Below are 15,994 nucleotides of genomic sequence, written 5' to 3'. Positions count from 1 at the left end.
GCCAGGTTACTTCAGACTGGCGGGCCGCTCGTCCAATGGCGAGGCGCGGTGGGCGGGAGCCTCCGTTTAATACTTGGAAGCGTGTGTGGTGATGTCAGGGCGGGCTGTGTGTGATCCCGGAGTTCTACAATACACACCCGGGACCGGATACACCCGGGACAGGACACAGTAGCACACCGGAGCGGGGCGCCGGCAACTCCGGATAATAAAGTATTAAAAAAAAAAAGGTTAATTTTCCCGCCCCATCCGCGGCTGCGGACCTGCCCGCCCCAAGCGGCCTCTTGGTCCGCCTGGTGGTTGCGCCGGCCCTGTCTGCAGTCATGGAGCTCATCTCCTCTGCACTGCTGACACTCATAGCTGCCTCTGTAATTCTCTACATATATTCCTTTATTAATAACTGCATTACAACCCCTAGGAACTTTCCTCCAGGACCCCGACCTCTGCCGGTCATCGGGAATCTGCACATTATCAACCTCAAGAAGCCCTACCTGACTCTGATGGAGGTAAAGTAATCCAGCACAGGTGACCCAATAACATTGCATGCTGTGGGCAAATCATGTTCTCTTCATTTTCTAAATTGCAGTAAAAACAATGAATTTGGAAAAAAAAAAAAACAATGAAAGGTAAAATATACTGTATACATAATGTGTGTGTGTATGTATGTATATATATATATATATATATATATATATATATATATAAAATGTATGTATGTGTTAAATTTAATAATTTGTGTAAACTCAGCGCTACCTATAAAACAGTGCTTTTATTATGTGTATATAAACAATAAAACCAATCACTCCGTTAAAAACAAAATTACACTACTAAGTCCCCGTTCACACAGGTCACCGTAGGTCGCCTTCCATAGGGAAGCTGCGGACCCGTTCTAATAGGAGCGACACAAGTCGCTCCGACTTAGAAAAAGGGTCCGGAGCTTCTTTGGGGCGACCAGGAGGCGACCGCCATAGACTTCAATGTTATGAAGTCCGTGGCGGCCGCTCCGAGGTCGCGGTGTGAAGTAGCGTCGCCCCTATGTGAACGGGGCCTTAGTGATTCACCACACCTAAAGATACCAAAAATAATTATTAATATTATTAAGGTTTTACATTCCCCCCCCCCCCCCCCCCCAAGCATCTGTTCACATTTGTGCAATCACGGAGATCGCATGTAATTCGGAGCGCACTGCTCCTAAATGACATGCGATCTCATGTGCGGTGCAAATTTCAGCCATACAGTTTGTATGGCTGAATTCACACCGCATCTGCACTAAACACGCACCTGACTCTTTTTTTTTTTATCCGCAGCAGAATCAGATCGCATGGTGGTTCACACTAGTGCGATCTGATTCTGTGCGAACTTGCAGATCGCACTGCGATATGCGATCACAACTGGGGGTGTCGTTCACTTTTAATTGACACCCCCAGCGTATCACATATGGCAGTGTGAACTGTCAGGGGTGCGGATGCGATGCGGGATCACGCTGCATATTCGCAGCGTTCCTACATCGCACAAATGTGAACCGGGACTTAAACCACTTGCCGAGCGCCGCACGACTATTTACTGCGGCAGTCTGGTGCTCCTGGGCAAACTCACGTAGGGCTACGTTGCTTGCCCAGGAGCCTCTAGGGGGGCGAGCTCCCACCCCTGCTCGTTCCCTGACATCCCCACGCTTGTGACCGGCGGCTCCGATGTGCGCCGGTCACTCGCGATCTCCCGCTGGAGCGGGAGAAAGGCAGGCGGCTGATGTAAATAAAGCCGTCTGTCATTCTCCCTGATGTAAGAACAGAGATTATACGATCCTGCTATGTAGGATCGTATGTCTCTGTGGTTACATCACAAGCCACACCCCCACACAGTTAGAATCACGCCCCTAGGGATACATTTAACCCACTGATCACCAATAAAGTTAACCCCTTCCCTGCCAGTGTCATTTTTACAGTAACAGAGCATATTTATAGCACTGATTACTGTAGTAATGTCACTGGTACCCCCCAAAAGTGTCAAAAATGTCAGTCAGGGGTCCGATCTGTCCGCCGCAATGTCGCAGTCCTGTAAAAAATCGCAGATAGCCGCCATTACAAGTGTAAAAAAAACTATAAAAATGACATCTTTCCCATAGTTAGTAGACGCAATAACTTGTCGCAGTCCCGCAAAAAAAAACGCAGATCGCCGCCATTACTAGTTTAAAAAAAAAAACTATAAAAATGACATAATTCTTTCCCGTAGTTAGTAAACGCAATACGTTTTGCGCAAACCAATCAAAATACGCTTATTGCAATTTTTTTTTTCACCAAAAATATGTAGCAGAAAACAAATTGGCCTAAAATGTTAAAAAAAATTAGATTTTTAAATTTTTTCTTTTTTGGGAATTTCATATAAAGAAATGTGAAAAATATTGTTATTTTTTCAAAATTGTCGCTCTTTTTTTTTGTTTATAGCGCAAAAAGTTAAAATCGCAGAGGTGATCAAATACCACCAAAAGAAAGCTCTGTTTGTGGGGAAAAAAGGACATCATTTGGTTACAGCGTTGCACGACCGCGCAATTGTCCGTTAAAGTCACGCAGTGCCGAATCGCAAAATAGGCCCTGGTCTTTGAGCAGCCAAATCCTCCGGGGCTTAAGTGGTTAATCACCAGGCCATTTTTTTTCGATACGGCACTGCGTTATTTTAACTGACAATTGTGCGATGCTGTACCCAAATGAAATTGATGTCTTTTTTTTCCCCCCACAAATAGAGCTTTTTTTTGGTGGTATTTCCAAAAAAAGGAAAAAAAAACTTCTTTTGGTGGTATTTGAGCACCTTTGCAGTATTTTTTTTTGCGCTATAAACAAAAATGAGTGACAATTTTGAAAAAAAAAAATAAATAAAATTTTTTATTACTTTCTGCTATAAAACACCGCCAATAATAAAAAAAAAAATGTAAAAATCGATTTTTTTTTTTTTTTTTCATCATTTTAGGCCAATATGTATTCTACTATTTTTGGTAAAAAAAAAAAAAACTCCCAATAAGTGTATATTGATTGGTTTGCGCAAAAGTTATCAGGCCTACAAAGCAGGGAATAGACTTATGGCATTTTAATTTTTTACTACTAATGGTGACAATTAGCGATTTTTTGCAGAATTGCGACATTGCGGCAGACAGATCGGACACCTAACTGACACTTCTGGGGGGACCAGTGACATTACTACAGTAATCAGTTCTAAAAATATGCACTGTTACTGTACTAATGACACTGGCAGGGAAAGGGTTAACACCAGGGGCGATCAATGGGATAAGTGTGTCCCTAGAGGGTGTTTTCTAACTGTGTGGGGGTGGACTCACTAGATGAACGCAGGAACAATATATATTTTTTGTAATCATCACTGTTGCAGATTGGGTTATGGTCAGTAACGCTGCACTGCATTAACCACTTAAGCCCCGGAAGATTTTACCCCCATTTCGACCAGGGGGTATTTTGCGATTCGGCACTGCGTGACTTTAACAGACAATTGCGCGGTCGTGCGACGCTGTACCTAAACGAATTTGGCGTCCTTTTTTTCCCACAAACAGAGCTTTCTTTTGGTGGTATTTGATCCCCTGTGCGATTTTTTGATCACGCGCTATAAACAAAAAAAGAGCGTCAATTTTGCAAAAATAGCAATATTTTTCACATTTTTTTATATGAAATTCCCCAAAAAAAAAAATGTAAAAATCAAAATTCTTTAACTTTTTCGGCCAATTTGTTTTATGCTACCTATTTTTGGTAAAAAAAATCGCAAAAAGCGTATTTTGATTGGTTTGCGCAAAAGTTATCGCGTTTACTAACAAAGGGAAAGATTTTTGTCATTTTTGTTGTTTTTTTTTTTAACGTGTAATGGCGGCGATCTGCGATTTTTTTTTTTGCGGTACTGCGACATTGGGGCGGACAGATCGGACCCTTGACTGACATTTTTGACACTTTTGGGGTTACCAGTGACATTTCTACAGTAATCAGTGCTATACATATGCACTGTTATTGTAAAAATACACTGGTAGTGAAGGGGTTAACTTTATTTGGGAGGGAGGGGCTGTGTGTATCCCTAGGGGCGTGATTCTAACTGTGATTGGCTGTGGCTTCAGCTGTAAGGACACTGATCAACGGATCTACATACTAGATCCGAGTGATCAGTGTCTTAACAGCAAGGAGAATGACAGGTGGCTTGTTTACACTAGCTGCCTGACATTCTCCCTCTCCCCCGCCGATCGCCGAGTGACCGGCGGACATCGGGTCCGCTGGTCACACGCGCGGGGGGGTCCGTGACCACGCGGGAGCGCGCCTCCGGGGGCGCACGCTCGCTCCCTAGACCCTCACAAGCTAGTGACGTAGCCCTACGTCACTTTGCCTGTGAGGGGCTGACTGCCGACGTAGATCGGCGTTAGGCAGTCGGCAAGTGGTTAATAATTCTATATAGTTATGTTATTTATAATTCTATATTAAGAGAGGAATACAAGAAGTACAATGCAATGACATTTTTCTTTACCTTAGAGATTCAGTTTAAAAAAACATAATGCATATTAAAAGTATTAGGACACCTGCCTATACGCAAATGAACTTTAAAATGGTTTTAAAGGCAGAAGGTTTTTTTTATCGTAAAGCATTTGTCCCACTGACCACAGAATATTATGGTTGCTGAGCCATAATAATCTGTGGTCACTAAGAAAAGGAAAATGTAAATAGTTTCTATAAAAAATACAAAGATATGAAGGCTATGTGTCCAAATATCCTTTAAAAATTGTATTGTGTGCTTCATACATTTTTTGTATTTTTTAGCAAAATTATTTATCATTTCCTTTTTTCTTCGTTTTTTTTTTTTTTTTTTGCATGTATTGCATATCACTGCTATTTGGATCTTTTCTCAAAATGCATTTGGATTTATTTTGCACATTTCTTTTTTTAAGCACATCGACCAGTTTATATACCTGTGTTGCACTTTATTTATTGTATTAGTTTTGATGATCATCTTTTTATATATATATATTTATCATACATTGCAATTTGCACTTTATTACACCCTGTTCCAAATTATTATGCAAATTTAAGTGTCACAAAGATTAACCTCTTTACGACCGCCCGCCGCAGATGTACTGCGGTAGGCAGCTGCTCCTGCGCGAATCGCCGTGACTGTACGGCGGTCGCGAGCAGGGAGCTAGGGGGCGAGCGCGCGCCGCTGGTGGCGTGCTCCCGCCCCCAGTCGGCAGCAGGGAAGCCAATGCATGGGTCAGGCGGCTCCGATTGCCTGACACCCGCGATAAGCCACCTGAGAGAGGACGGTCGGCTGTTGTAAACACAGCTGACCGTTCTTCTCCCTACAATGTCATAGAGCCCATGTGATCCTTCTATAGAGGATCACAGGTCTCTGTGATAATTTCAGAAGCCACACCCCCCCACAGTTAGAATCACTCCCCTAGGCTCACAGTTAACCCCTTCCCTGCCAATGACATTATTACAGGAACAGTGCATATTTTTAGCAGTAATGTTACGAATTCATCCCCCCCCCCAAAAGTGTCAAAAATGTCAGTTAGGGGTCCGATCTGCCCGCCGCAATGTCGCAGTCCTGCAAAAAATCGCAGATTGCCGCCATTACAAGTGTAAAAAAAATGACATCTTTCCCATAGTTAGTAGACGCAATAACTTTTGCGCAAACCAATCAAAATATGCTTATTGCAATTTTTACCAAACATACAGTGGGTACGGAAAGTATTCAGACCCCCTTAAATTTTTCACTCTTTGTTATATTGCAGCCATTTGCTAAAATCATTTAGGTTCATTCTTCTTCCTCATGAATGTACACATAGCACCCCATACTGACAGAAAAACACAGAATTGTTGACATTGTTGCAGATTTATTAAAAAAGAAAAACTGAAATATCACATGGTCCTAAGTATTCAGACCCTTTGCTCAGTATTTAGTAGAAGCCCCCTTTTGATCTAATACAGCCAGGAGTCTTTTTGGGAAAGATGCAACAAGTCTTTCACACCTGGATTTGGGGATCCTCTGCCATTCCTCCTTGCAGATCCTCTCCAGTTCTGTCAGGTTGGATGGTAAACGTTGGTGGACAGCCATTTTTAGGTCTCTCCAGAGATGCTCAATTGGGTTTAAGTCAGGGCTCTGGCTGGGCCATTCAAGAACAGTCACGGAGTTGTTGTGAAGCCACTCCTTCGTTATTTTAGCTGTGTGCTTAGGGTCATTGTCTTGTTGGAAGGTAAACCTTCGGCCCAGTCTGAGGTCCAGAGCACTCTGGAGAAGGTTTTTGTCCAGGATATCCCTGTACTTGGCCGCATTCATCTTTCCCTCGATTGCAACCAGTCGTCCTGTCCCTGCAGCTGAAAAACACCCCCACAGCATGATGCTGCCACCACCATGCTTCACTGTTGGGACTGTATTGGACAGGTGATGAGCAGTGCCTGGTTTTCTCCACACATACCGCTTAGAATTAAGGCCAAAAAGTTTTCTATTTGGGTCTCATCAGACCAGAGAATCTTATTTCTCACCATCTTGGAGTCCTTCAGGTGTTTTTTAACAAACAAAATGCGGGCTTTCATGTGTCTTACACTGAGGAGAGGCTTCCCTCGGGCCATTCTGCCATAAGGCCCCGACTGGTGGAGGGCTGCAGTGATGGTTGACTTTCTACAACTTTCTCCCATCTCCTGACTGCATCTCTGGAGCTCAGCCACAGTGATCTTTAGGTTCTTCTTTACCTCTCTCACCAAGGCTCTTCTCCCCCGATAGCTCAGTTTGGCCAGACGGCCAGCTCTAGGAAGGGTTCTGGTCGTCCCAAACGTCTTCCATTTGAGGATTATGGAGGACACTGTGCTCTTAGGAACCTTAAGTGCAGCAGAAATCTTTTTGTAACCTTGGCCAGATCTGTGCCTTGCCACAATTCTGTCTCTGAGCTCTTCAGGCAGTTCCTTTGACCTCATGATTCTCATTTGCTCTGACATGCATTGTGATCTGGAAGGTCTTATATAGACAGGTGTGTGGCTTTCCTAATCAAGTCCAATCAGTATAATCAAACACAGCTGGACTCAAATGAAGGTGTAGAACCATCTCAAGGATGATCAGAAGAAATGGAAAGCACCTGAGTTAAATATATGAGTGTCACAGCAAAGGGTCTGAATACTTAGGACCATGTGATATTTCAGTTTTTCTTTTTTAATAAATCTGCAACAATGTCAACAATTCTGTGTTTTTCTGTCAGTATGGGGTGCTGTGTGTACATTCACGAGGAAGTTGAACTTAAATGATTTTAGCAAATGGCTGCAATATAACAAAGAGTGAAAAATTTAAGGGGGTCTGAATACTTTCCGTACCCACTGTACATAGCAGAAAAAAAATTGGCCTAAAATGTTACATTTTTTTTTTTTTTTTGTGTGTATAGCGCAAAAAATAAAAACCGCACAGGTGATCAAATACCACCAAAAGAAAGCTCTATTTGTGGGGAAAAAGGACATACATTTTGTTTAGGTACAGCGTTGCATGACCGCAGAATTGCCAGTTAAATTCACGCAGTGCCAAGTTGAAAAAAGTGGCCTGGTCATTAAGGGGGCAAATCCTTCCGGTCTTAAAGTGGTTAAATATTTTGTTTTTCGGTTTAACTCAGGGATGGCATTTGTGTCTCAGGGCTCTTTTGATCACTGAAAACAATCTCGGACACCTGTGATAATTAGATTGCCAGGTGAGCCCAATTTAGGGAAAAACTACTAAGGCTCCTTTCACACTATCCGTCCGTCGGACGGATTCCGTTTATCTCAGCGGGGGATCGAGCCGCTGATCCCCCCGCTGAGCAGGAGGATGACAGTTGTGTCTCTGCGCTGTGTGCGGAGACACAGCTGTCAGTTCCCCATGCATCTCTATGGGGGAAATCGGATGGGAACGGACCGTCGGTCCGTTCTCATCCGATCCCATCCGCTGGATGGATGGAAAATAGGGTAGGGTTTCCATCCGTCCAGATTTAACGGATCGGATGTCAGCGGACATGTCTCCGCTGACATCCGATCCCCCATAGAGATGCATGGGGGGACCGTTCAGATCCGCCAAAAAAACGGACAGGCCGATCTGAACGGTCCGCCTGTGTGAAAGGGGTCTTGAGGATGGTGTTCCACATTATTAAGCAGAGCACCATTTACATGCAATATGGGGAAGAAAAAGGATCTCTCTGCTGCCGAAAAGAGCAAAATAGTTCAATGCCTTGGACGAGGTATGAAAACATTAGATATTTCACGAAAACATGAGAGTGATCATCGCACTATTAAGAGATTTGTGGCTGATTCAGAGCACAGACGGGTTTGTGCAGATAAAAGGCACATTGAGGAAGATTTCTGCCAGATCCATGCATTGGATCAAGAGAGCAGCTGCTAAAATACCATTACATAGCAGCAAACGAATATTTGAAGCTGCTGGTGCCTCTGGAGTCCCACGGACATCAAGGTGTAGAGTCCTCCAGAGTCTTGTAACTGTGCATAAACCTTCTATTCGGCCACCACTAACCAATGCTCCCAAGCAGAAACGGCTGCATTGGGCAGAAAAATACATGAAGACTACTTTTCAAACAGTCCTGTTCACTGATGAGTGCAGTGCAACCCTGGATGGTCCAGATGGATGAAGTCATGGATGGTTGGTGGACGGCCACCCTGTTCCAACAAGGCTGCGACGTCAGCAAGGCGGTGGTGGAGTCATGTTTTGGGCCGGAATCATGGGAAGAGAGCTGGTCAGCCCCTTTAGGGTCCCTGAAGGTGTAAAGATGATCTCTGCAAAGTATGTGGAGTTTCTGACTGACCACTTTGTTCCCTGGTACAGAAGGAAGAACTATGCTTTCTGTAAGCAAACCATCTTCATGCATGACTGTAACGGCTACTCAGGTGGTGAGAGGGTATAAGCCGTTGGAGACGTCCTTTTTTCCGGCAAGTCCCTTTGTAGTAATGGAGTAGTATAATCCCAACCATAAGATCTAAGAGGAGAGTCAGGTTCAGCTGTTGAATGACCGGGTAATAATGCAGTAAAATCCCCCTCCAAGAACGAGACGCGGCTACGTTTTTGAAGGGTAAAAAAAAAAAACTCTTTATTGAAACAAGAATACAGGCTTTTATACACCTGGGGAGTATATCAGACACTACTTAAACAATGGCCCGACATCCACCCAGACAAATAGGTAAGGTCATTACCACACGTAACAAAAGCTGCCTCAGCCCAAATCAACATAATGTAGACAACAGCGCATCGTTAATCAGCAGACATTCCTTCTCTAGGCTGGCCATACCTTGACTTCATGGAATGTCCATATAAGGAGTCACTTCCTGGGGCTCACAGTGCAAAGAGAGATATGATAGCAGGGAGTGTAAATAACCGAATGGTTGCTGGGAAATCCTTCACACACATGAACCAGGTAAGCACAAATATTCTCTGTCAAAGGTAAGGTTCTGTTACAATGACAATGCACCATCTCATGCTGCAAAGAATATTTCTGCATCAATGGCTGCTATGGGGATAAAAGGAGAGAAAGTCATGGTGTCGCCTCCATCCTCCCCTGACCTCAATCCTATTGAGAACCATTGGAGCATCCTCAAGCAAAAGATCTATGAGGGTGGGAGGCAGTTTACAGCCAAACAGCAGCTCTGGGAGGCTATTCTGACATCTAGCAAAGAAATTAAAGTAGAAACTGTCCAAAAACTCACAATTCAATGGATGCAAGACTTGTGAAGCTGCTGTCAAATAAGGGGTCCAATGTTAAAATGTAACGAGACCTGGTACAATGTTTAAAAAGTTAAAATGTTGTTATAAGTTTGAAACAGTGCATTGTAATTTTTTTTTTATACTGTTATCATTAGGAGGTTGTTCAATAACATTTGAATTGTACTCTTAATAGTTGATAATGTGAATTATGCTGACTGTTATTTACATCAATTATTTAGGTAAATATCATTTGCATAATAATTTGGAACAGGGTGTATTTTCCACATGGGTTTTTGAAAATATTTTTACACAATTTATTCTTTGTGGGGTAGCGCTACACTACCATACCTATCTTTATGTGTTACACACAACCAGCAGGTCCAAGCAGTCAGGTCAACTTGCAAAATAGCGTCACGTGTGAAGCTGCTCCCAACATGTGAGGTTTCTCTGTAACCAGCATCGTCTGGAGATATGAGGCTGGTTACAGAGAAACGCGTGCATTGGGAGGGGTACTAGTAATGGCGGTGATCAGTAACCTAAAGTGTGACTGTGATAGTGTGGGGGGCAACCTAGCGCTAACTGACACTGACTGGTAGGGACTTTGACTGAAACTGATGTCGCTAGTAACACTATTAGTGTTACTATCTATGTCATTTGCATATATAAATTTAATTTGCATACAATGTTGCATGACCGTGCAACTGCAAATTAAAATAGCACAGTGTTGAATAGCAGAAAATGCCCTGGTCATGGAACGGGGTAAAACCCTCCAGTGGGTCCACGTTAATCTTTAGTCAACCATAATCATCCCTGAATAACTCCTCTTTTTCACCTTTGTTTATACATTTCTGCTTTATTATTATTACTTTACGATATAATAATTAAAACTTTTTCATTTTATTTTTTTGCCGTCTCAAAAAGAAAATCTGCAATATAAAGAAATTCCTAATTAAAAACGTTGATTCATAGACTTATTTAATTGTAATTAGGGGAATAATATTTGCGAAATAGTGCCCCCTAATACAGTTGATATGTGATGCTATTTAACAACTTCCATACTGGGCCTATTCTAGCACTCCTCCCCTACATGTAAAAATCCATTATTTTTTTGCTAGAAAATTACCAGAACCCCCCCCCCCCCCCCCAAAAAAAAAATGATATGGTTTCTTTTTGTTTTTGTTTTTTTAAGCAGAGACCCTATGGAATATAATGCTGGTTGTTGCAACTTTTTATGTCCCGCGATATTTGCGCAGGAATTTTTCAAGTGCGTAAAAAAAAAAAAAAAAAAAAGTTTCATTAATTAAAAAAAAAAACCCTAAAGCTAGTCTGATTTTTTTTTTTTTTTTGTATCCATTTTAACAATAATAATTAGGATGTTTCTCAGCAGTTTTATTCATTATTTTATGAGTGTTGCAGGAATAGAAAATGTGCAAAATGAAAAAAAAAAGAAAAAATACCCTTTTTTTGAATTGTGAATAATTAAAAAAAAGTTTATAGATTTTTTTTTTTTTTTTGGTCTATAAATTGCTTATGAAAATATTCTTTGCAAGACAAAATTGATAATAAAAAAAGCTTGGTTTGTCCTGAGAGAGAGAGAGAAAAAAAAAAAACACTATACAGTAAAACATTGGATTGCGAGCATAATTAGTTCCGGAAAGAAGCTTGTAGTTAAAGGCACTCGTATATCAAAGCAAATTTCCCCATAAAGAAATAATGAAAACATAGATGATTTGTTCCAGAACCATTTATTTGTAAGTCCTTCAGTTTATAGTCCATATAAAAAGATTATAGCAAGGTTTTGTAATAATAAAATGTCCATCCACAAATGGTGCCTCCACAAGGGGAGTGGAAGCAAAATCCAGCAGGAGCTACAGAGTATAAAAGAGAAGAGAGGCGCCTCTAAGTGTAGCAATATGGTTACATTTAATGAAGGTACAACATTTAGTAACTCACATGGTTGATGATTAAAACAGGCACATCTTAGTATGCAGGCATCCAGGGTAAAGCTGTCCACATAGACCGTCCTCCACACCACTGGGTCTCTCTCCGCCGTCAGTCTGCAGTCGGGAAGGCTACCCTGCAGTAGAGCGTTCTGAAAGCGAGGCTTGAAGCACTCGTGGAGCGCAGCGTGGAAGGGATGACATAGATGGCGGTGCAGATGACGGTCTATATGGACACCTTTACCCCGGATGCCTGCATACTTAGATGTGCCTGTTTTAATCATCAACCATGAGAGTTGCGAAATGTTGTACCTTCATTAAATGTAACTGTGACGGTACTCGCCGTCACTGGGAGTGAAAGATAGATACTTAAGGGACACTAAGTAAATGGTTTGGATAACTTCAAATAGGGAGTAATATTTATCAACAATATCTCCCCAAGAAGTGTGAAGATTTGATCCCACTTTACACTGTGGAACCTATAGCCTGGTGCCATGGAGTCTGTGACACCTAGATAATCATGGAAGTGTATTCCATGTACTTCAATGTAGGAGACCAGACCGACTGTAATTGGCAGTCTTGTCCTATTGTCTATCTATTGAGGTGTGATGTGTATTGTGTTTAAGTCTGTCTGTTTTCATTGTTAAACGTTAATGACCTCACATTTTTCTGTCCAGGTGGCTAGATAATTAGTTCAGGTTTATTCTGTTTCTGTATACAATTTCATCTGCATATGATAATGTAATCAAGCAGAGGGGAGAGATTATGCACACTGTATGGGAATGACTGAGTGTAAAACTTTGTTTTATTGGATTGTGAATTTTATGTCCTGTTCCCCACAAGGTCCACCTGGGCGGTAACCTTGTGGGGGGAAAACTGTATAAAAGAGCAGCTGTACCTTGAAAACCTTGAGTTCTACTTCACCCTCAATCTAGAGTCCTGTCTCTTATTGGGGAATCTGCTACAAGGGATTGCTATGCTCTTCATACTCCCTTGGATACAAAGGGCTCTTATAAGAGCTTGTTCCTGCTGCACTCTCTGGGGAAAGAGAGGTTCATCCACTGGAACCTGGAGCCTTGTCGTAGGTCCAGGGTGGGTAGAAGGTGGCAAGACCCCCCAACCAAGTTGTGGCAGTTCACGGGTCTGAGGTGGTTATGGTGTCTGGAGTGCTTGGAGCCCTCGGGAAGCACTAGGAGCATCCGTCAATGGAGGTACCCAGTCGGTGTGCCAGTTGATCCATTACAGTAACCATATTGCTACACTTAGAGGCGCCTCTCTTCTCTTTTATACTCCGTTGTGACGTGACGCTATTTGTATATCAAGACTTCGCTTGTTTATCAAGTCAAAATTTATGAAAAAAAATGTGCTTGTCTTGCAAAACACTTTCTCGATCCAAGATTTTACTGTAGGTATTATTTCATTTTCCTAGTAAGTAATCACAAAGTAATTTCTGAATTAATATGCCTATAAACTGAATCAACAGAACCATGATTTTAAAGGTAACATTTTCTATAGTTCGCAAGATGTATACAGATTCCAGAAATTAACTTTTTTTAAATAATCCAAATGTATACAAGCAGAAATTAAGAAATGCATCATTCACATAAATACTTGTAGCACCCTACAGGTAGGTGCTAGGTAAATGTATAGTGGGCCTTGTCTGCCTAACAGCAGGGCCATGATTTCTTTTTGGTAGGGTGTCATGGCTTCCAGGTGTGTCTGCTGAGGGGGGGGGGGGGAGTCTCCCCACTGGCTCTGTGAGAGGCTTCTTATAGGGCAGTGGAGGAAACCCAATCAGGGATACATTCAAGCTTGTAACTACCCCAGAAGGCAGATTCTGCCGCAAAGGATTCTGGGAGTGGGTATAAGTTTAAGGGAGGGCATGACTCATTGTCTTTGGCGGTAAGCAGAGTCCCAGGAGGGGGAGTACGGCTGTCTCTCCTCCTGTCAGAGGCAGCAGATGTCTCGGGTGCTGCCTGAGAATCCAGAGAGTGCCGAGTTGAGCTGAGGGGATCCGGTGTGCCGAGAACCTGCAGAGAGCGAGAGGGGTTCAGTCCCAGGAAAGCCTACACAGGTCGTGAGTACTGAGGATTGCCCCTGGGCGTCTGCCTAGAGTCAATGGGGACCACTCAGGAGAAGGTTCTGGGATCCAAGAGTCAGCTAGCTGTAAAGGGGGTATCTACTCAGAGGACCCTGAAGTGATAGAGGGGGAACCTAGGTTGAGGACCCTGAAGTGGTAAAGGGGGCGCCTGCAGTTTGGGCCCTGAGGAGTTAATGCACAGTGTGAGTGCATCAGTTGAGAGTTGCAGCCATACAGGAATACACAGCAAGCTACCTCAAGCCAGGGCAAGGCTGGAGAGAGTAGTCAGTGACTTTGCAGTGCAAGCAGAGTCAGATGTTCAATCATAGGTGTGCGCAGCCTATTGCATTAGGGTGTGCACCCCAAAGTTTAAATACACATGCATGTGTTTGCCTACATGTATATGGCCCCGGTACATTACTCTCCCTGCTGGCAAAGTGAAATAGAAGTGTGTGGCACTTCTCTTATGGCAGAGCAGGTCCGAGGGAGATCTTTCCCATCTCCTCACTGGCAAACAGAGCGATAATGCTAATGTGCCCTAGGTGATTAGGGTGTGCCCAGGTACACCCGGCACACCCTGTGCGCACGCCTATGTGTTCAATGTTCCACAGTCCTGGATCTTCTGGACTTAAGTTGGAGTTCCATCACCGCTTTCAGAGATGCAGTATGTTGAAAGCGTCAGTAAGCGTTGGCTGGCGTCAAGACAGCGCTAACGGACATTTTTGCTATAAAGGCCCAGAATTGTACATAGTCGAGCCAAAGGAGTATCCCACTCATTCCCTTCTCCCATCCCCTAAAACTACAACCAAACAAAGATGCCGGAGTTGTCAATGTGTCAGTTCTCGCACCCAGGGTCGCAGCTCACACAGCTTAACCGGTAACAATGGCAGACCCACATCAGGCCCAATGCCTGGAAAACCTGCTACATATTAATACATATAAAAAAAAAAAAGAGAGCCGAAACCATGTAGATAAAACAGTTCTGAATTGAAGAAAAATGTATCAATGATTGTTTTTTTTTATTTGCTGTTAAACCAAAGGGGTTGAAAAAATAAGCCAGCAGAAGCTATAGAATGTGTTGCAAAGGACAGTATGTTAAGTACAGGGAAACCGTGACATACCAAAGCTCAAAGCTCAAGAATTCAGCCTTTATGTCTAAGCTGAAAGAGGTTTCCCTGAGCGTAGATCTGTAAAAAAGATAATAGACAAAAAAAAGACAATCTAAAACATCATATTATCGTATTAGCTAGGCAACAAAAAATGATAAATGTCTTCTATGTTCATTCTCTTCACCAGTCTATACAGTCACTTTAAAGAGGCCCTGTCACCAGACCACTAATTTCACCAAAAACCTTCCTGAAGGTGTTCTATATGCAATTAATGTATTGTAGGCATGTTATTTATCCAGCCCTCAGACTGCTGCTGCTGGGTGCCATCATCTTGGATTTGGTGTCAACAAACTTAGTAGTCTCAGTTGTCTATGGTTTTTCCCTTCGCTCACCCCCCCCCCCCCCCCATACAGTTGTTATGTAAGGAAGTGAAGGGAAGGAGCTAGGTCCAAACGGGCAGTAATTAGACACTCCCAGAATAGGATAGGGTTATGACATACAAGGAGGAAGAAGGCTAGAGAAACGACTCTTCTTGCAGTAGTCAAATTTGCTAGCAAGTTCAAAGGCACATATACTGAACAAAATTATAAACCCAACACTTGTTTTTGCCCCCATTTTTTCATGAGCTGATCTCCAAGATCTAAGAAAACCTGTGAAGAGAACATCTCTCCAAAGTGCCAGACGCCATCGAATGTGAGCATTTGCCCACTCAAGTCGGTTATGAGGATGAACTGCAGTCAGGTGGAGACCCCGATGAGGACGACGAGCATGCAGATGAGCTTCCCTGAGACGGTTTCTGACAGTTTGTAATTGAACAGACAAGAACTCACTGCTCAAGGTGGTGTAATTGCCTGATGACTCACACAGGTGCATGCCCCGGCTCGCCTCCGTGAAAACTTGATAAAGGAAAAGGAATTGGCAGCACTCCAGGTTGAGTCAAAATCCAGATTTATTGACTGGACATCCAAATATGACAATCGTGACAAGGTAGACGCGTTTCACACACTGACTGTGTGCTTAATCATTACCAAATGATACCTACCTTGTCACGATTGTCATAATTTGGATGTCCAGTCAATAAATCTGGATTTTGACTCAACCTGGAGTGCTGCCAATTCCTTTTCTTTTCTCACAGTTTGTGCAGAGATTCTTTGGTTATGAAAACCGATTGTTGC

At 42.9% G+C, this 15,994-nt stretch overlaps 1 protein-coding gene across 1 annotated transcript in view; it reads left to right on the top strand.

The window, feature by feature from the left end:
- Positions 1–317: 317 nt before the first annotated feature.
- Positions 318–15,994, top strand: part of LOC309550378 (uncharacterized protein) — a gene marked incomplete at its 3' end in the record, with an annotated part of 165,208 nt that continues 149,531 nt past the window's right edge. Inside the window, exon 1 of the mRNA XM_082250773.1 lies at positions 318–503. Coding sequence (XP_082106899.1) covers positions 321–503 — 183 coding nt within the window. The 5' untranslated portion in view covers positions 318–320. The remainder of the gene's footprint in view (positions 504–15,994) is intronic.

This window comes from Pelophylax lessonae (genome assembly GCF_965119305.1).
Source record: "Pelophylax lessonae genome assembly, chromosome: 3".
Classification (NCBI taxonomy): domain Eukaryota; kingdom Metazoa; phylum Chordata; class Amphibia; order Anura; family Ranidae; genus Pelophylax; species Pelophylax lessonae.
The sequence above is the reverse complement of the archived record's forward strand: the minus strand, read 5'-3'. Positions and strand labels throughout refer to the sequence as shown.